Source organism: Stegodyphus dumicola, chromosome 4, assembly GCF_044657685.1.
Source record: "Stegodyphus dumicola isolate Sdum_Otavi_A_Nest chromosome 4, ASM4465768v1".
NCBI classification, from domain to species: domain Eukaryota; kingdom Metazoa; phylum Arthropoda; class Arachnida; order Araneae; family Eresidae; genus Stegodyphus; species Stegodyphus dumicola.
The window spans coordinates 187,611,840-187,634,200 of NC_140771.1; the positions used below are offsets into that span (position 1 = coordinate 187,611,840).

Here is a 22,361-nt window from a genome sequence, read left to right on the forward strand (position 1 = left end):
GCTGCTAATAAAAATTATTTTTACTAAATCACGATTACTGTCGTCTTCATCATTCTGCTCAAATTCACTTCACTATTGTGAGAACTGTATATTTCTTCATCAGATTCATTTTCACTATCTTGATCAATTTCCTTTTCAGAATACTCAACTTCATCTAATAGAGTTTTCAAACATTCCATCTCTTTTTCATATTCAGTAAATTTACGTTTGTAAGCTATTATCTATCAAATAATCCAACAGATCAACAATGGAAACACACAAGAGCATGAAGCTAAGCTGCTACTAATGAAAACTTTCGAAGCAGTAATGGTCGCACGGGGTGACCGAGTCACCCCATTCCATCATGGATTTCAAGAAACGATTGCTTCTCTTGCAGAAAAGAAAAACAAGCAAAAATAACAATACACATTCCAAGGGGAGTGTCAAACACGATGATACTAGAAGGATGATTAATTAAAATGAAATTTTTGACGCATGGGGTGACTGTGCTACGCGTGACTTCTCACGGGTTAAGAAATTGTGTAAATTAAGAGGGAAAAAAAATTACATTTCCTCCCAAAAATAATGTACTTCTACAACCTTGCAGTTATAGCAGCAAAAATACAAAATAAAACAGAAACTTACTAGTTGTACAACAATTCTGACACTGATATCCAGTGACATCTCTCGAATCAGAATCTTCGGAGTCTTCTCCTTCATCACTACCTGAACTACCATCCACTACGATATAAACACATAATTAGTAAAAAGTAGAAATTTTTAAAATATTCAAGAATATGGAGACATGGGAATTCAATAAAAATATTTTAAACTTACAAATACAATAAAACTAGTCTTATAAAATAAAAAATACATTTGTATTAAAAAGAGGAAGTTTATCTCCTGTAAAAACAAATATTCCCTCTTAATAAGGTAGTGTTTGTAATTGCTGCAAAATCTGTAATAATGAACTGCAATCAATGTTTATTTCAACAAACAACAAATCCAGATTACCAATGGCAGATCTACTGAATTTATGGACATTTTTTTAAAATACTGAATTGTTATAATCACAGCTTTGTCATTAAAAAAAAAAAAAAAAAAAAAAACAACACTAAAAATCTTTTAAGAAAACAGTGTGGTTAAATTCAATTTTCTTTGAAAATCTAATCAAATGAGCAGAAAGCAGTGATTTAGATGAACTCAGTATACAACACAGACTGTATTTGCTTACAAGTAAGCTATTAACTTTTTTCGTATCATAGGAGTTTCATTTTGGCATAACACTGTTCAACTCTGGAATGAAAAACGTATGAAAAGTGAAATCCTCATCTCCGACTGAAGCGATATTGAGAGTTTATAGATGACCATTATTGTATAAAATACGGCACTTGGCTGCCATCTTATGAAAGAACTGGTTACTAGATGACATCATTAAAAATAATATGAGGTCTTCTAAGTGCCAAGATTGAATTGCATTTGGCAAGGAAGTAAACCTCCTAACAAACTGAAGCATCAAATTTCTTGTACAATTTAAAAAGTACATCCCGGATCTAGTGAATTCATATCTATTCATACATTATCCAATGCAAATTATGCATTAACCACAGAGTGGCATGGCTACCCTTTATTTGGTCATGAGACTGTGTCTATGTTACCTTATTTTTTAAATTATTTTGCTTTCTTACTATCTTAAATGATCTAAATATCATCTTAATGAATGAAAATCTAGGAAAGCCAAGTCTAAAAGAACTAATTCCAAAAATTTAGATAATATTGTTTAAATACAGTTCTTCACAAGCAGATGCTAAACAAGCCATGCCACTCAGATGGTTTTAATTGACTTGCTCAACAGATCATATCACCTACACACTGCATGTATGTGAATACTTTGTGACAACAATATCTGCATTAACATACTTTGTGTTGCTACACCATTCAGAAAGGTCATTATGTCAAAATTCTGTTGACATAATGACTTATAAAAATATCGAACTGCTGGCAGGCTGATGAAACAACTATTAACTACCACTGTCAGTTAAACTGCCATTTAAAGAAAATAAATCAATTCAGACAATGGCAGCACAAAAGAAAATTCTGAAATTCAATATTTACTCTAAATTAAGTATTGGTAGGCAAAACCTAGAAATGCAACCTGGTTCTGATTTCAAATACACATCCCTACTCTTAATGAAGTTTAGAATTTAAGAAAAATTTTCCATCCATCAAGTACGTTAAATACTATCCTAAATGCATTCAAAAATAGGTAATCTTATGGCAGCATTTGGAAATTAAATTTATACACATCAAAAATCACATATACTGATTTAAGTTCTTCCGACTTTAAAAAAAAAAAAAAAAAAAAAAAAAAAAAAAAAAACTGAAAGGAGTAAGATTTTAATCAGAACTTAAAGAGTTCTTTTAAAGTTTAATGTGGTTTATCTGGATAAATTATCAATATTGATGGCTCAGATGGAACAGCTAAACATTTTACATAATACTTGATGAATATATTAGGTGTACAAAAAAGTTTTGACAGTTTTGAGGGATGGCGTTACTAGTATTAAAATCCTATCGGACAATCTTGTAACATTCATGTTAAAGCCCTAGCATTTCTGTCTAAAAATCAGTCTGTTTCATTTCGCTGAAGTGTAAACAACAAACTTTCTTTGCACTCAACCCATGTACCAACAAAACAAAATTTGCAGGAAGTGCTTCTTTTTTGTTTTAATCTGAAGAAAAGTGCAGCTGATGGACATTGACTACTCTGTGAAGCATATGGGAAACATGTTCCATCAATAAAAACATGTGACAGTGAAGTTTCAAGACACTGAGTTGGAAGGGTTATTGGACCAAGATTCATGCTAAATTCCAGAGGAACTCGCGAAAACCTTGGTAGTGACTCAACAGGCGATTTCAAAGCATCTCAAGGCCATGGGTATGGTGCAAAATGGTGGGTTCCATATGAACTCAAGCCAAGAGACGTCGAATGACATTTTTTCACATTCGAACAACTGCTATAAAGGCAAATTCAGAAAGAGTTTTTACATCGTGACAGGGAAACAAAAAATGAAGCTATTATGACAACCCAAAGTGCAGAAAATCGTGGGGTAAGCACAGCCATGCATCAAAACTTCAATGGCCAAACCGAATATTCATAGCAAGAAGCTATGAATGAATATGTGCATCTATTATGATCAGCTCTGAGTATTCGGCTATGAGCTACTGATGTTTTACCAAACCATCACTGAGGAACGTTACAAACAGTTGATGCATTGAAGCTCAAATGCCCCCAACACACCAAAAGGCATGACCTTTCAGCACGACAATGTTCGCCCGCATGTTGCAAAAGTCATCAAGAAAACTTTGGAGGTGCTTCAATGGGATGTCCTACCCCACCCGCTGTATTTACCTTCGCTCCTTCCGACTTCCACTTGTTCCGGTAGATGACTCATGATTTCACTTTGCAAAGACAAAAATTGGGTCAATTCTTGGATCACCTCAAAAGATGAAGAATATTTTTAAATGCGGTATCCGTACGCTAGCTGAAAGATGGGGAAAAGTCATAGCTAACTGTGGACAATACTTTGAATAAAATACATTTCTCTGAATAAAGCTTAAAAGTTTGGAAAAAAAAACAAAAAAACACTCAAAACTTATTTGTACACCCGATACACTGGTTATCAAAATTAAAGGATAATGAGAAAAAATATGCTCACTAAGTTAACATTGCAAACAATGTCCAATGCTATAATTATTTATGTTAATTAAATACAAATTAACAAAAAATTGGACTTTGGCGAATAGTTTAGCCTCAGTAAATTGCAAATTCGGCGACTGACAATGTAGTGCACAATGGGGACATGTTGGAACTCCCTGTAGAGTTGTTTAAACGGAACATTGTTTCTAAGAGTGATCAATATTCGGTAGTTATGGCTCAAAGGCATCATTTAAGTGAAGGTCAAAAGTGGTAAATATTTGGTAGAATCAAGGGAAGTCAAACACAAATGGAGGTGGTCCAAGATTTGAATATTCTTCAACGTGTTTCAAGAGTTTGGAGCCACTTTTTAGAGTTTAGTTTCAAGAGTTTGGAGCATTGGATCAGCCTATCAGCTGATCCAATGCTTGGTCAAGAATAACAACTGCATCAGAAGACTGTTTTCTATCATTGTCAGCTCAAGGAAACTGCCAAGCAACTACAAGGGATTTAGTTTTAGACCTTTAGGCTGCCACAGAAACTTTAATTAGCCGTTCTACTGCAGCATAAAGGGTTCAAGGTTGGACTGGATATGAGAAAACCAATGGTTTGTATCCCACTCACTCCAGCTTACAGAACGTCTTGCTTAAACTGGTGCTGTTGTCATGTTCAAAGGAACCAAGATGACTCGGCCCAAGTACTGTTTACTAACTAGTCCAGGTATAGTCTGATTAGTGATTCTAGATGCGTTTTGATATGGAGAGGAAGGAACATGCAACTTGCCCGTCAGTTTAACAGTTTGGGGATTAATCATGACAAATAGCCACACCAAGCTGCATATCTTCCAAGGAGATTTTGTGACCACTCGAAGATATGTGGGATGAGGTATTGGAACCCCAAGTTAGACAGTTTAAGGGTGCTGTTTGTCGAGAGTTTTTGCTAACAGATGACAATACTCGGCCTCATCGAGCATACGCAGTATCGGAATACTTGCAAATGGGAAGTATCACTCGAACAGATCGGCCACATTACTCACCTGAGCTGAAACCGATTGAGCATGTGTGGGATGCCTCATATGGTGCCAAATTCCTCCCAGACCCTTCAGGAACAGAAAGGTACACTTTTAGAAGAGTGACCTGCATTTTTACAAGACCTGACCAATACTTTGCTAAGTCTACGAAATCCAAAATGTAAGGTATGCATATCTGTTCGAGGTGACCAAACACCATATTACAGAAAACTTTTTCCCACAAAAGAATACTTAATCTGCCTATCACTTTCCAATTTCCATAAATTTGGTTTTAATTTCAATATTTTGTGACCGAATACACTTGAATTTTGCGACTAACCAAATGCCAAACACTTTTTTTTAACTAATGCTTGTGTACAAATTTCCATTAATAATTTTTCACAAGTATCAGTTATGTTTATTTCTGTCATTATCCTTTAATTTTGATGACCAGTGTACATTTAGCTTGACATGAAAATGTTATGTATCTTGTGTACATTTGAGAAATGAAAAAGTATATAACATAATTCTATATAAATATTTAATGTCTTCAATCAGCTATATTGTAAAATAAAGGCATTTTTATTTAACTGAATCAGATTTAAAAGTTAAAAATAAAATAATATTCTTAAAAACTGCACCTATTTCTTTTAAACAGCTTAGTTTATTAATCAGTAGCAGAGACATTAAATTTGAAAGATAAGTTACATCTTGCCGAGTGGCAACAAACTTTAATTAAAAGTGAAACAATGCAAAGTGAAATGCAAAATCATGAATTAAAAAATGAAACAATCCAATAACAGCCGCTTTGAGTTAAAAGTGGAAAAAAAAAAAAAATTATTATTATTATTATTTTTTTTTTTTTTTTGAGAAAATCTTCAGAGAAAATCAGAGAAAATCTTGCTCTTAAATTTACTTAACAGCATTGACGAAACAACCAGGTGCATTAATATTAAACTATCAAACCTTTTAATAACGGAATAATAAAATTTATGAGCATATTTCCGATGCTAATAAAAGTAAAATTATATATTGTGATTAATTTTCAGAGCCGTCTCTTCTTTAGCTTTGTATAATAGTTCTGACAACACAGCATTTTTTGCGTAACAGTTCTGAGTATATATTACATGGGAACTACCTGCATTTCAGAACCCTTTTACTGAATTTGCATTACTTTAGACCTTATTATCAATTGTATAAAATACTATTTTTTTATATGTTTTAAAAGTCAATTTTTGCAAACAAATATAATTTTTTTTTCCACTATCGAAATTTTTTCTTCCTCTACTGTATTAAAAAAATACACTGTAAATGCAGAAATGAAATGTTACAATAAATAATTTAGATGTTTATCAACCTGATGTAGATTTTGCTCCTCAATAATCCTTTAGAATCAAAGGAAAGAATATCAAGAAGAAGTTTCCACAACTTTTAATTTTTAGGGGCTGACATCTTTAACAATGAATTATCAGAAATGAAGTATGCTAAACAATCAAAAGTTTTGGTTAACTCTTCTAGCTATACCTCAAAAAAACATTATAAAATAGGTTATTTTTATATCACGCAAAACTACTTAAATTAGAATATATGGAACAAAATCTTAATTTCAAGAGAATTATAACATTAAATTCAGAATTTATCTAACTTCTAATAATACAAAGTTTTTTAATAAAAATATGTCAAAGAAATCTTTATTAAAAGTATAAAAATACATAAAATACACGCATATAAAATAAATTTTGTTCTTATATCATGAATTTAATTTTGCAACATATGATGAATAATGGTTCAGGTTAAAGAATTTACAACATCAGTAATGTTATCACACATTGGCAAATAATAACATGTTTACTATAATCATTTGAAGTTGGTCTGTTTTGCTTGATCGGACTAGGTTTTATACGGCGAAGGGTATTTTGACGACGATTACGCCTATGTGTCCGAGACGTCACAGCTCCAGGCGATTTTTTCCATAAATAATAAAATTCTACTAGATCAGCCTAAAAAAAATTACAGTAATCAAAACCTGATTTAAGACATCATACATAATAAAGATACTAGCAGAAAAAGAGAAGTGATAAAGTATTATAGATAACAGTCTAAATTAACAAAACTCCTCTTTAAGAAAATTTGCACATTAACTTGCAAATTTTCAAAAATGCATCATGCTGTTTTTTGAATTGTCAGCAAGTTTATAGGAATAAGGCACTACTGTTATATCTTAAGCTACAACATTAGCAGATCATCATTTCTAAGGTTACCGTAACATACAGCGATTGTCATTATTAGGAAAAAAAAATGTAGTAAACAATACGCCATCTTTTTTTATTTTTTAATTAATAACTTCTCATGGCATTACAAAGATATTGTAATATTTTATATACAGTATTTAAAAATGTAGTAAACAATACGCCATCTTTTTTTATTTTTTAATTAATAACTTCTCATGGCATTACAAAGATATTGTAATATTTTATATACAGTATTTGTTCTTAAAAACTAGCAAATGCTTTATTTATTCGCACATAATGCATCGGAAAATGATTAGAAGTTTTTCGTGCCTTCTACCTTTTCAATGCTTATTTTACAGACTAAACTTTGTACCACTTCTATATTAAATAGATGGTTAAAACTAAACTAATAAACATTTAAATATCTCATGGCTCTGTTATTGGTGAGTAATATTAAACTGTTAGACAAGCAAAGAAACTTTCAGCATGTTTGTGTTTATTTGTAAATAACTGCATATATACTTCTGAGAAGAGCACTTTGTACAGTATTTTTAGAATTAAAGAATATAGAGCAGACTAAACTGAAAGAGAAAATAAGAAATATTCCATCAGACTGAGTGAAAAAATAGTGAACACATTAAATAAAATAAAAAAACTTACAGTTGATTACGGGAGGGGGTAATCGTAATATTTTTAGAATGTTCTGAGGACTTCTGAATATATTAGATATTTCAGTAAAGCAACAACTGTAGAAAAGATTATCTCCTTGCAGTATCTCTCTATCATTTCCATGAATAAAAATTTATAAAATTATTCACATTTATTAAAAGTCATCTTTAAAGTAGAGCGAATGAAATGACAAATATTCATATTAATTGTATACATTATCTGCATAAAACCATAATGCATTCTTGCAAACTTTGAAATATATATAAAAAATAAATAAAAAAAAAAAAACTGAGAAATTTTTAGGAGGGCCTTGATTGAATACCATAAGCTTTTAAGCAGGTTTCCATATTATGCAGTGTTACCATTTCAAAGTACTTCAAATTGACTTAAATTCACTTTATCATGCATGATTCAGGTAACTAAACTATCTATAATACGATTCTGATATATCTTAATTTGATATTGTAATTTTCTCACATTCTTATACTGAGAAAATCTTGCTTAAAAAAAAGCTTATTTATTTATAAAAGAACTTTCTCAGTAAAAGCTAAAAATTAAAAATAGAAAAACCAGGAAATGGGATGAAAAACTGGATGAACTGGCAGCTATGTATAATGCTTTAGATTTCCTTCTCAAATGGTAAGGATGGCTCACCAGCAGCCGAGTGGTTAAAGCTGCTGAACACTGGTAGTTCGAGTCCCGACGAACGGGCTGGCTGCATGGGCACTTCCGTGGTTTTCCCCATGTGTATTGTTGATATGAGCCAGTTTTTCTTAAAAAGACCTCCACGGGGCATCCCTCCCTTTCTGTGTAGTGCCTAAGGGCGGAGCACGTTATAAGCAAAAAAAAAAAAAAAAAAATGGTAAGGATGTATGAGACAACCTGAAAAGTCGAATGTGGTTCTGACAGAAAAGACAAAGCTGCTGAAATCAGAGTAATATTGCTTGTGTTTTTTGTAATATTTCAGACTTCCAGTCAAGATCACTTGTATTTAAGTATTCTTCTGGACTTTGAACTTTAACCAGTCTTCTTTCAAACTCTCCAAAATGCAAGAGTAATTAAATTACACAATAATTAAAAATGAATGTTCATATTTTGCTGCCTAAATGATGCTATTATTTAATATTGTTTTTGTCACTCACATTTCATATCATCCTTGTTTAACTGTAAAAACAGAAATCATGTACTATTTGTAACTCTTAAAAATTCACGATCCTTCTAGCAAACATTGGTGGTAAGAGTTTTCTGGATATTCCTCAATTTTAGAATGGTTAGAGGTATTAAAAGCTGTCACAGCAATTTTCTTAGGATATCGAAGAACATTAAAACCTTATTCAGTGCTCAATATTGAATGGTAAAGTAATTTTGTTTGATATATATGCATAAAAATGTTGTCCTTTATAAAGAAAAAAAGTTGTAAAACTACAAAAAGTCACTTTGCAACTGTAAAATCATACGAGAATACAAAGAGTTTCTACAGTTTAATATTTACAATGTTAGTTACTGTTTAATTTGATTCTTCCCTGCAATCACTGAAAATTCTTCTTTAAATTTCAGATATGGTAGCTTCTTGGGAATAATATACACTGAAACTTATAAAAATATGCATCATAATTTAAAAACAGCCACCTAGATGGGAAAGTGGTTAGTGACTCTGATTGGCATACCAAAGGACCCAGGTTCGAATGACACAGAAGGCATGAATGTAATTTGTCCATTCCTCACCTATAAGGTGTATTCATTATCCTCACCTGTAAGGTGTCTCCACAATAAACAGACCACTGCTTCTGGCCTTAGCAGCAGACAATGCCTATAAACATTTAGAGCATGCCATTAGGGAGAAAATTTTTTTTAAATATTTTCATATTTCTTTACCAGTATATATCTCTTTGGAATTAGACAAATTTTGCATGCCTTCTGGATTTAAATTCATTAGTATATTTTCATATTATGGCAAATATGAATATTTTCTTAAATATTTACAGTGTCAAAAGTCTTTAATCCGGACTCGTCGAGACTTCGGCGATTATATTAATTAGAAATTATAAAATTAAAAATATGAAACTGTAATTTATGGAATAAAGAGCAATTACGATCTAAAGGATACCAAATTTTTTTTTTTTTTAAAAAGCAAGCTTAATATTTATTTGTTTACTTTATTAAACATTTTTTTCAACGGGCGCATGCGTAAAGCATACATTACGCATAGTCGAAATTAGAAAAATTCCAACTAGAAAACTATTTGATGTGTATTCGCGATATTTATAATGACGAATTTGATTTAAACCATATCAGAGATGGAGTACATCGAGATGAAATACTACATTTAGTAAGGAATTAAAAGCTGAATAAAATAAAAACATCTGCCCTGAAGATAAGAATAGTACTGACAGATCAACTTCCAGTTCATTGCGCACCGCGACGTTTATACTGTTTCGATAAGTATATAGAAAATGGAGCAAAAAATTTGTGTCGTTGTAACGTTGAATTTTCCAAAAACAATAAATGTAAAGGAAGAATTTACATTGATGCAGTTACGGGTCAATTTTTAAAACTTGTTCGCAATCATGCTCATGATGGAAATGCAGCACGCATGGAAGTTGTCCGGACTTTAACATCAATAAAGCGAAAAGCTGTTGAAACACAAGAAACTCCCGCAGTAATTCGCATGGAAGAAACGCATGAGCTGTCTGTTGGAGCATTAAGACAGTTTCCAAGTCGAGAAGCTGTAAGATTAGTTATTAAACAACGTAGAAAAGACATAAATGCAGCCCTGTCGCAACCAATTGACAGGGCTTTCACTGAACTGCCAGAAATTATGGAAAAAATGACGAAAATTTTGTTATCGGCGATTCGGGATCGGGTGATCAAGACCGAATTTTAATTTTCGGAAAAGACAGTGTCAGCGATTGGATTCACCACGTAACAAAAATTTACATTAATGGAACTTTTAGTCTAGCACCAAATCTTTTTTCCCAGGTTTTTGTTATTATGGTCGAATGCAGAGGTTTTGGTACTGCCAATCATTTATGCTCTCTTACCCGACAAGGCGGAAAAAACATATACACGCATGATTGAAATAATTTAAGACAACTGGCCACTTTTTAAGCCAAAAAAAATTTCTTTAGAGTTTGAAATTGCCTTAATTAACACCTTTTCAAGCAAATTTCCAAACACAGAAATTCAAGGGTGCTTGTTCCACTTTGGGAAAAATATGAAGCGCAAATTAGTAGAATTCCGTTTAATGCAATAATATAATACCGATACTGATTTTGCTATCTATGCACATATGATTTCTGCATTAAGTTTTGTGCCTTCTGAAGAACTTGAAAATGTTTTAGAAGTTTTGAGTGAGAATTTACCTAAAGAGTTAACCCCAATTTTAGATAACTTTGAAGATTATTACGTTGGAAGGATTCAGAAAAATAATCGTCGCCGTCATCCTACTTCTAAACCAGAAATGTGGTCATGTTATGCTAAAACCTTAAATAACGAAGGACGCACCAATAATTTCGCGGAAGCAGCGCACAGGCGTCTACAGTACGAATTTGGTGTTTCCCACCCCACATTATGAGAATTCATAGATGGTCTCATGCACATTCAAAAATCAATTGATCAATGTTATGAACGATTTGTACGTGGAGATGAACCACCGCACAAGCGGAATAGGTATCTGCGAGCTGATATGAGAATTAAAGTAATAGTTGAAGATTTTGAAAATCAAGAAATAATGGAATAACTGAAAGGTGTGGCGCATAATTTTGCAATGGATTAGTATAATAACAGTTCTGTGATGTAATCTTATTTATCTCTAATCTTATTTATCCGTAATTTTATTTGTCTGCAATATAACTTCTTTGTAACCATTTGTTTAATTACCATTTCTGTATTTTGCTTTTTTGATGCTGATTTGTAAAATAAATATTTAAAAAAAAAAAAAAAAAAAAAAAAAAAAACCCTCCCTAATGCCCCGGGGGTTTGTGAGGGGGCTTCTCACTAATCTGGAACACAAACAAAAATCTAGAGCACTTTTACACATATACACACATATATTTATTTCAAATATGCATGCAAACAATCTCTAATTCAATAAATAAAAATCAGTCATATTACTTATTTATATTACTTCATATTTATTCTAAAAAGAAATAAAAATAAGAAAAAATTATGGCGTCGAACTGCCCCCGCATCGAACTGCTCCGGCGTCGAACCGTTGGTGTCGAAACGACCTGCTTCGCATAAAATTGCCCTAACAATCTGCAAAAAATAAGCCAGGTCCAATTAGAAGATTAAGGAACAACGCAATCTGCAACCTTAACTGAAATAGATAATTAGATAATTTTAGCTTAGCTTACACCATCCGTTATACATTAAATGCGCATGCGTAAACATATTATGCGCATGAGTAGACGCATTATGCGTACACGCATGCGCAGAAAGTTTGTAGCTTTGAGGTCCGGATTATAGATCATTCCGGATTAAAGGCTTTTGACTGTATACATTATTTAATGCCAATACAGAACTGCTCAGTGAATTATTTCTTCCAAGGTACTTCAAATTATACCCTCTGGCCTTATAAAACAAATCCATGCATAAAATAACAGGAAAAATGCAAAATCTTACCGTTTCTTTATGAGGTAAAAGCTCTTTACGAATTTTGAAGAAGTTTTTCCCATACTGTCTTAAACCTTTAACAAAACGTTTCTGCAAAAATAAATAATTTTTCTTTAATTCTCTATATTAAAAATACATATAAAGATTATAGCATTTTTGAAAATTTTGAAGTCTGCATTTGCACACACTGAAACAACAACAAATTTAAACAGATACAGCTATTTTCAGATTACATGCATCTCTACAAAAAGTAGATAACTCCCTGCCAACTTTGGAGAAAAGCATTTATTTGGATACCTTTATGTCTATTTCAATAATGCATCCAGTGCTGATTATTATTATTATTATTATTTTACATTCTTCTTTTTCCATACAAGACATGCACTCTTCTTGATTTTTGTGCCAAACTCGGCACCAAATCTCTAAAATGAGAAGAGGGAGGGAGGAAAAAACATGATGCCTTTAAGCAAGCCACATTACATTCTATGCATGCATACAGATAAGCCTGAGATTTCATCAAAAATGATAAAAACTACAGTATGTGATCGATTAATGGTAAAATACTGAAATTTTCATAGGAGGGATAACTTGGAGTTCCAAAGAAGTGTAAAGCCATTTCAGGGTATGCAATGTGTATACTTGGGTTGTTACTTAAACACGTTTTTGGCGACACATGGCTTGCGAGATAAATTATTTTTTGGTGTCGTGGTGAGTTGTCTAATGGACACTTTTCTGGAATGATGAATAATCAGAAAGCAACTTTTTTTAAAACCAGGAAGGTGGGATCTTTCTGCCTGTGTAGAATTGCATGAAATTGTTTATTTAAACACCTTCTGGTGATAAAGGCTTTTCAGAAGAAGCTTAAAATTTCCTTCATAAAGTTAATGGTATGAAAATGTAAAATTAATATCATTTACTTGAGCCTAATAACTTCTTACCTGTTCTTCTTCAACCCATTTCTTTTCTACACCAGGTGGAATAGGATTCTTTACAAGAGCCTGCAAGGCTTTACCAGTGTCATAGCTACTTTCATGCAACTGTGGAGAAACAAAAATAATATATTAAGATAAATATTGAAATAAGATAGATGTTTAAAAATAATACATTAAAAAAGCTTTCAAAATTTAACTTACCAAATCCATGGCATTGATTGTTGTATCATCACGAGAGGCAGCTACACATCCATCTTCAGCAGATCCACCATCACACATGCCAGCAAATGCAGCCATGCTTCTGCTCAAACAATTCATTATTTTAGCACATATGTTCACATGAGTTAACAGTTCATTTTTTAAAAATAGTTATAATTTTTTTAACATTTTAAGCAATATTTAAAGAGTGAATTTTTGCTATCAATCATTTCATACACAATATAATATATTCTAACAAGTGGAATATGATCATATACACCAAGAGCTTTTCAGCAAAATGACAAAAAAACTCGACTAAAAAATTACATCTGTTTATTTAAAAATGGTATGAAAAATATTCTACATTACAGAAGACGTAAAAGCCAATTTTATAGCTAAGAGGGGACACACATAAACACTATTAACCACCACCCTAAAAAAAATGAAGGGAGGCATCAATTATACTCTCACGCATAAAGCGCTTTTTTCAGTATAAAGCAAATATTTACAACATGCTGTATCTCTGGCAGCAGTCCGTACTTTCCAATACCAGGAACGGGTAGAAGTATGCGAGACACAAGAAATTTATCACTTACAGCACAAGTATAGCCTGCTGCACTAACTGTGCAACTCTGTCCCAATTCTGAGGGATAATACCCCAGAGGGGCCCTCTTTTGCTCCCATCCCCTCGACAGGTTGATATGTATTTAGAGTAGACCCTTCCCTTTAGAGTACCATGTATTTAGAGTAGCTCACACACATTACTTACAAATATCCATGCCTTCTCCAGGATTTGAACATGGGCCAATCGGTATGGCAGTCAGTGTTACTAACCACTATACCACCTAGGCAGCCCTTCCAATTCACAGCTACACATGCTTCCAACTACAATCATAATGAAATGATAACAGACATAAAAATAATAATAATAATAATAATTCTCATGAAGACATATGCATGGTATAGACAAAACCGTATACTTTGCATTTATAGTTTTTTAATCCAGGTTTTTCATGAATGTTTTTGTCATGATATAAAATCCTGTATATATTATTTTACTATACACTTATAGCGTCTTTATTCCTACCACTAAGTTCTCCCTCTCTCAAACATGCACCCACACACACACCAAAAAAAAATTTCAAATTCTCCAATTTTATTTACAAATTACTTTACTGAACTTTATTCATATGCACACTTCCTTAACTTTTACTTCAATTATTGTTTCACTAATTGACTCAGTTTCTGAATCAAGATTTTTCCTAATTCAATTAAGTATTACACGTTTTACTCTTATTTTTAATGCCACTTTGATAATTTATTTTTTATTACGATATATATTTAATTACACCAGACTTGATCAATCTAGAATTAATTTGAATTGAATTTTTAAAATGAGTATTTCCTAAGTAGGCACTTTTTATAAAACTTCCAAATTACTCATTTTATAGAGTCCTTAAAATGTTCTTACAAACCAAAAAAAAAGATATATCAAACACATAAAACAGAACTTCAAATAATAAAAATAGAATGCACTCTTGATTATCTATGCAAGACGGTGCCCATGTACGTATACTTAATACTGTTACGGATTTGGTATTTAAATAGTTAATGTTAGTAGAATTATAAATAAAATTATTTTATTCTCCATGCAGTGCAGCACATGATGAATATTAAAATAAAGCTAAGCAGGAAAATTAAAAATACAAGAGCGCGCACATTTAACATTAAATAAATAAATATCTCTTTTTGATTTCGAGAAAATACCAGAAAATTCTCGTTCATTTAAAAAGCTTATATAAGCGACATGAAAACCTCTCAATTCATTATTTAGTTAGTTGTTATTTTGAGAGTTTGTTTACAAAACTGCTCTTGTTGACTGCAGCGATTTCGCGGATTAGCTTTCTCTAGCTGTTTTGAATTAAGTTCTGTTTAACGTTAGAGTAGTTAAAGGATAACTACTGTGAGATATTGTAATACTGTACGAATTTCTCAGGAAATTCCAGCATTTTGTTTTATTTGTTGTGATAATAATAAATTTTGTCTATTTTTCATCAGACTTGTGCATTCAATTCAAAACGAACCCGTACACACGCAGCAATTTTTGGTGTCATAAGTGGGATTTGAAGGCCAATAACAAGAGCGATGGAAGAACAACTAAGGCAGTTAATATCAGCCTTTGCTTCGTTTAAGGAAGAAATGAAAGCGGGCCAGGAAGAGATGAAATTGGGCCAAGAATGAGTTAAAGAGATGAAATCTGTTAAAGGAGAGATTGCCCGCATAATAGAAAACAAATTCAGAATTGATGCTGTTGAAAATAAAGTTGGAGAAATTCAAGAGTTTCTTCTGTGAAAGAACAAATAAAAGAGAGAGTTTCTACTGTAGAGCAACAAATCGAAGGAAGAGTTTCGGCCGTCCAACAGCGAATCGAACAACAAATTGAAGAAAAAGTAGCTGTCATCCAAGAACATATTGAACAAGAAATCGACGACTGAGTTTTTGCAGTTGCCAAAGAAGTTGATAATTTAAAGAAATTCGTAGCAACAGCAGGGAGCAATTCAGATGGCTTTAAATTTCTGCTCATGCCTACTCGTCCCTTTCTGAAGCTATCCACATACGATGGAAAGACCTCTTGACAAGTGTATAAGATACAATTTTCTATAGTGGTGGAAGCAAACGGATGGGATTCCCAAGCTAAGGCTTGTTATCTCGCCGCTTCTTTGAGAGCAGACGCAGCGGATATCCTTCAGACTCTTTCCAGTAATCAAAGGCTAGATTTCGAAGCTCTGTCTGGCACATTGGGGAGAAGTGTTTAAAAGACTACAGCAGGCTTCAATTAAAATCCCGCCAACAGAAACACTCCAGGAGCTCGCCATGGATGTTGAAAGGCTGTCCCACCTCGCCTTTATAAAGTGCCCGACAAAAACGAGGGACATCCTGTCCCTGCAGTACTTTATCGATGCCATCCGGGATCGGGATCCTGAAATACAGAAGGCTCTACGAATGGCAGATGTCAAGGACTTAAAAAGCACTTCTGGTGTACACCATGAAATTCAAGGCAGCCCAGCAAGCAACCTGCAGAGATTACCACCCAATCAGAGCCGCTCATCAAGTACAAGAGCCAGTGGATAAACTGACTGCTCGTCTAAATGACTTAACTAGATAACTGAATGCCTTGAGACGGAATAACAGTGAAAAGAAACCAGTCCTAAAGTGTTGGAACTGTGGTGTTGAAGGCCACATACGAAGGAACAACAGAACACTCCAGGGTAAGAAAAATGAGACAGACGAGTTAAACAGACAATTAAATGTCATGAGATGGAAAAGGAATGACAAGAAACCAAAGTGCTGGAACTGTGGAGCTGAAGGCCACATACGAAGGTACGGAAAATAAGACCATTTCCTGGCAATGACGGAGGAAACAAATTAATGACCATATTGAAGAATGGAGATTGCCAGATAATGAAAAACGGCGCTTTAAAGTGCTCAAGATTCCTGCAGTGAGTGGCAACAGTAATGGGCTATCCATCAATAGGAGTTCATTGTAACATGATCATTGACACAGGAGCTAATGTTACCATCATTCGGACGAATTTAGCTCAACAGTTTAAAGATAAACTTATTTGGATGCCATCCTGTGTTACCCTTCAGACTGCGTCTGGCGATAAGATCGACATAGCTAGGAAGTTACCGGTGAGCATCACATTTGGAAGTGCCGCTTACCATCACATGCCTTATATGGCAGATATTACAGATCCATGCATAGTCAAATTGGATCTTTTTGAGGAAATACAATTTTTCCTATGACTTCTAGGGAGCATCTGAGGACATGACTATCCATCCCTAGAAGAGATCCTCACCTGGAAATGTCGATATCTTATCTGAAAGGACCTGCTCAGAAAGCTGTCCTCAAGTGTTGGCTGAAATCATACTAGGGGAAGAAAAACGCCAGCCCTCTCCATCCCAGATGCTCTTTGATCGAGACCTTCGTCTGCCTTGCGACCGCCTGTTTAGTCACCCTATGGATGCGTCTTCATCGCCTGAGGAATACATCCAAGATATCCAGGCCCGTTTTGAAGTGATGCACCGTTCTGCACGAGAGCAAGTCAACTTGACGATGGAGAAAGTGAAGACCAGATATGACACGGGAGCTACTGGACATCGATTCGAAGAAGGAGACAAGGTGTGGTTGTGGAACACAATTCAACGAAAACAAGTCAGGCCTAGATTACAGTCAGCTTTGGGATGGTCTGTACAGTCCTAAACAGGCTGAATGACATTGTGGTTGGGATCCATAAGTCATCAAACTCTAAACCTAAAGTCGTTCATTACGACAGGTTAGCTCATTACTACGGACATAGTACGCAGTGTAAATAATTGTAAATAGTGTAAGACCATGATCCTTTTTGTTTCTAAATGTATATTTGATTTGACTTGTATTTAGTATTTGATTTGTACAGAGGCTGTTCGCACATTTTTTAGACGGTTTTGGTAAGCGGTAATAAAAAATCGTTTGCTGCAAAAGAAGTAATTGCAATTGTACTATGTTTTTAAAAGTCAAAATTATCATCTGTGGCTTGAAAGTTTTGTTTTTATTCAAAATGGCGAATTTAACAAAGCAGAGGTTTGAAGGCTACATTTACGCTCTTTCTGAAGAGAAATATGCATACTCCGCTATCCAAAAACGATGTGAGAGTCATGGTTTTGTGACATCTAAATCCTCGATAGGTAATATCATCAACAAGAAAGGAAAAAAAATGTCAAATTGGAGCCTCAAGTGGGACAAAAATTCCAAACAAGAGTCCAAGGAAAAAACGGACATCTTCGACTATTGCAAAGGTACGTTGTTTAATGTTAAAAGAAAATCCCCCTAGTCAAAGGACAGTTGCAAAATCATTACAATGCTCGGTGTCCACTGTAAACAAAATGATAAACGTTGATTTAAATTTTAAGAAAGCGAAAAAATGCAATGTGCATCGTCTTCTTCCAAAGCATATCGCTCAACGCAGGACACGCTGCAGAATTCTATATGAGAAACACTTATCCAAAGAAAACTGGAAAACAATTGTCACAATAGATGAAGCATGGGTGTATTTAAATGATTGTAACAAAAAAAAGAGCCATTTATTATCATAAAAGGAGAGAAAAAATTTTAAGTACATGGTTCAAAGAATCGAAAGAAAGTTTTTCTAAGGGATTCATGGTTGTTGCTGGTTTTTCTTATAATGGCAAGTTAAAAATAAAGAGAGTGCAAAAAAATGTCAAGATTAACTCCAAATACTATCAGGAACATATTTTATCACCAATTTTTCTGAATGAAACACCATCGCTTTACCCACAGTGCCATCAATCTGTGAGACTCCATCAGGACATAGCTAGCAGTCACACATCAAAATCCACTGTAAATTTCCTAAAAGAAATGGAACAAAAACTGGTATCAAAGCCATACCTTTCACTGATATCCCTACTAAATCTCCTGATGTGTCACCTATGGATTTTTGCGCTTTCGGACTTTTAAAAACTGCATTATCCAAACGTTGTCCCCAAACCCTAACAGGACTCTGCAAAGCTGTTCGGGAGGAATGGGATAGAATATCGCTTCTGCCACTTCAAAAGGCAATATTATCCTGGAAATTGTGGTGTCGAAAGATAGTTCAGAATAAGGGATGTCAAATAGAACATTTAAAACATAAGAATTTTATGTAATTTAGTTTTGTGAATACAATATACATCATCTAAAAAATGTGCGAACAGCCTCTGTATTTAGCATTTGATTAAGTTAGTAATTGCATTTTTTTGTTCATGTTGTTTGATATTGTACTGTAATGTTTATTATTGCATTTATGCCTTAGTTGTAAGTTTGGCTTCCTGTTCAGGGATTGTACTGCCCAGGATGTGCAGACCTTGGGGAAGGGGGCAGTGTTACGAATTTGGTATTTAAATAGTTAATGTTAGTAGAATTATAAATAAAATTGTTTTATTCCTCATGCAGTGCAGTGCGTGACGAATATTAAAATAAAGCTAAGCCAGAAAATTAAAAATACAAGAGCATATGCATTCAATTCATAACGAACGCGTACACACGCAACAATACTATGCACAAAAATGTGTAAAAAAACAAACATGTGCAAGTTCAAGACAGAACCTGCTCTAAAAACTGCTTGCATCTCTAGGTTTGGTTGCAATGATTACTAATACAATTCGTTCTGCATGTGCATAATTGAATATATTGTTTTGGTTGACCACCGGGATTTTCTTGTTTCATATGTATTTCCATGCATATTTTCTTATTCATGCATACAATATATAGCTAAGAATACTTATATATATATATACAGCTAAGAATTCATGCATACAATATATAGCTTTATTCCTGCATTTGCATGTGTTTTCTTATTTTTCTTATATTTCATGCTTATTTTCTTATCAATTTAAATTGATTTAAAATTTCTGAGTTAAAAAATGAATAAAGAAAATGTTACGAGTGCTAAGCGCAAGAAAGTTGTTTTTAACATCAAAATAAAAATTAACGTTAATCGAAAGATTTGTATGCCACAAAACTGAAAATGTAAAATTCTTCAAAAATATCATTTGGGAAATGTTTGGAGAATAGCAATAGCTAAAAAATGCCAAGTACTAAAAATTTAAATCTCCAGAGAAATTCAAAATATATTGTGATATTTTCCAAAATTATTTATCACTAGATATAATAGAAAAGACTCCAAAGGAAAGTTCATTATTTGCCCTATCACTAAGTTATAAAGGAAAGCCATAAACGTAGAAATAAACTTATAATTTGAAACTTAAACCTGTTCGGGACGCAATGATTCCATTCTTACCAGCCCAGCGTCCTGTATGACATTAAAACGGAATTGATTTATTTCAATTTTTAAAAGCCAGTAAATGGAGCTAAGTGATAATTGTGGTTGATCTTTACATTATGATAACTTGGCGATTTTTTGGCGAAAATTTGGCGACCAACTCTCCTACAGCAACCCTCTATTTTTTTTTCCCCGCCGCCATTTTGTCTTCACGAAGTAAAGCCATGTTTCTTTTCTTTTTATCTACTGAACACTTCTTCCAACAATCTACTAGCCGAATTACACTTATGCTAAAAATGTTATCTAACAAAACTGCTTAATCATGACAAATATTCACTGCAAAATTGGGAAAAAGTGCACAATACCATACTCCTTACGAGTTTTTCAAAATAACACATACACATAAACCATGTACACGTCGACTTATTTTTACTTAAAAAAACATCCCAGAATTACACAAAAATGGCACTGCACACACTCTTCACTATATCCATGTACACTGCTTTTTTCTCATAAATTAGAAAAATTTCACGAAAATGCATAACAATTTTCTCAATCTTTAAACCCGGTAAAAAGAACATATATGAAATTACCTTATTGCAAAAAAGTATATACCCTTTCCAAATATAAACATTTCCACGTATAAAATAAATAAAATATCTAAAAACTTTTACCTCTAAATTATCTATTATATTTTAAACGTCACCAACGAATTCATACCGCAAACATTACAAATACTTAGTAGTGTCAAATATTTAAATTATTTCCATGCACGTTTACTTCAGCTAAAACGTATACCAAATTCCTACAAACACAAAATTCACAAAATAACTATCATTTAATAAAAATATCACTAAACCATGTACACATCGACTTATTTTTACTTAAAAAAACATCCCAGAATTGCACAAAAATGGCATTGCGCACTCATCACTATATCCATGTACACTGCTTTTTTCTCATAAATTAAGAAAAATTTCACGAAAATGCATGAAAATACTCAACGTATACTACTCAAATATATTCCAAAATACTACAAACATATAACTCACAAAATCACGATCATTAAATTAAAATATAATTAAATTAAAAAACACTACTTGAAATATAAATAAGCACATACATTAAATTAATAAAAATTAAATTACAATCCTAATTACTTTAAACTAAATCATTGCTAATAACAATTTTCAAATAATACCATTTTAATTTATTTACTCCTTACATTTAGAACAATGCATAAAAATAATATCCTCAAATGTTTAAAAATACTAACTTACCTAATCTTCTTCAGAATCTTCATTACGTCGCTGCAGTACTACTGCTAATTTCTAAATCCTAAATCCAGTAGTCAACTAGAAGTCTATTCACCAAGTAATAAGAAATTAATAAAATTTCACCTATACTCAAACTACTTTCAGCAAACTAAGTACCCTTCCTTACACTCCTTTTCACAAAATGTCCATTTTCACCATATTTCTTGCACCGCCATTTAAACTTGTAATATCCTTCCTTTCACACAATCTCAACTTATTATTATTATCAGATAAATACATTAAAAATTTAGAATTCACTTTACAAAGCGGCATGCAATCCGAAAATTAATCAACACTATTTCACACAACACACAATGAAGCTTTTCCAAATTAACCCCCTTTTCCGATTAAAGAACTATAATTAGTCCATTAATGTCACGTTTCACACAACACAGAATATAGCTAAATACGAAATTTCCAGATTTCCCCCCTTTTCCGATTAAACAACTGTAATTCGTCCATTAATGTCACATGACATATCTCATGATCTCTCATTTCCCTCACACAAAATAATGCGTAATCCGAACTGCGTGCTTCTCACATTATTACCAAAGTCCTAGGTAGTAACCTTTATCGCCTCCAAAATGTCGCCAAACTACCAGTTACCATATTCTAAAGATCAGCCATAATTGTTTTCACATGGGTTGATTCATACGACATTTGACCTTCATGCACTTGCATTAGTTTCTGTTTCGTGCTTCCAGTTTTGAGAGATTTATTGAAATAAACAAACTGGAAATCACGGCTCTTTATAAGTGCACCTGTGAATTAAAGGCTAACAGACATTTTTGTTTATTTCGTAAGGATTCTCTCTTTTTTTTTTTTTTTTTTCTTTTCTTTTTCATTCTATTTATTTTGAAACTTAACATAAGCTTTCTTGGCTAATTAAAAAGTA

General features: G+C 33.0%; 1 protein-coding gene across 2 annotated transcripts in view; it reads right to left on the bottom strand.

Moving 5' to 3' along the window:
* Gug (arginine-glutamic acid dipeptide repeats grunge) overlaps positions 1 to 22,361 on the bottom strand; it is an 84,759-nt gene that overhangs the window by 43,315 nt on the left and 19,083 nt on the right. For both annotated transcript variants that reach the window (XM_035370633.2, XM_035370632.2), the window contains exons 3-7: positions 13,333 to 13,432; positions 13,138 to 13,236; positions 12,209 to 12,289; positions 6,538 to 6,685; positions 625 to 720 (exon numbers count right to left, since the gene is read on the bottom strand). In XM_035370633.2, coding sequence (XP_035226524.2) covers positions 625 to 720; positions 6,538 to 6,685; positions 12,209 to 12,289; positions 13,138 to 13,236; positions 13,333 to 13,432 — 524 coding nt within the window. The remainder of the gene's footprint in view (positions 1 to 624; positions 721 to 6,537; positions 6,686 to 12,208; positions 12,290 to 13,137; positions 13,237 to 13,332; positions 13,433 to 22,361) is intronic.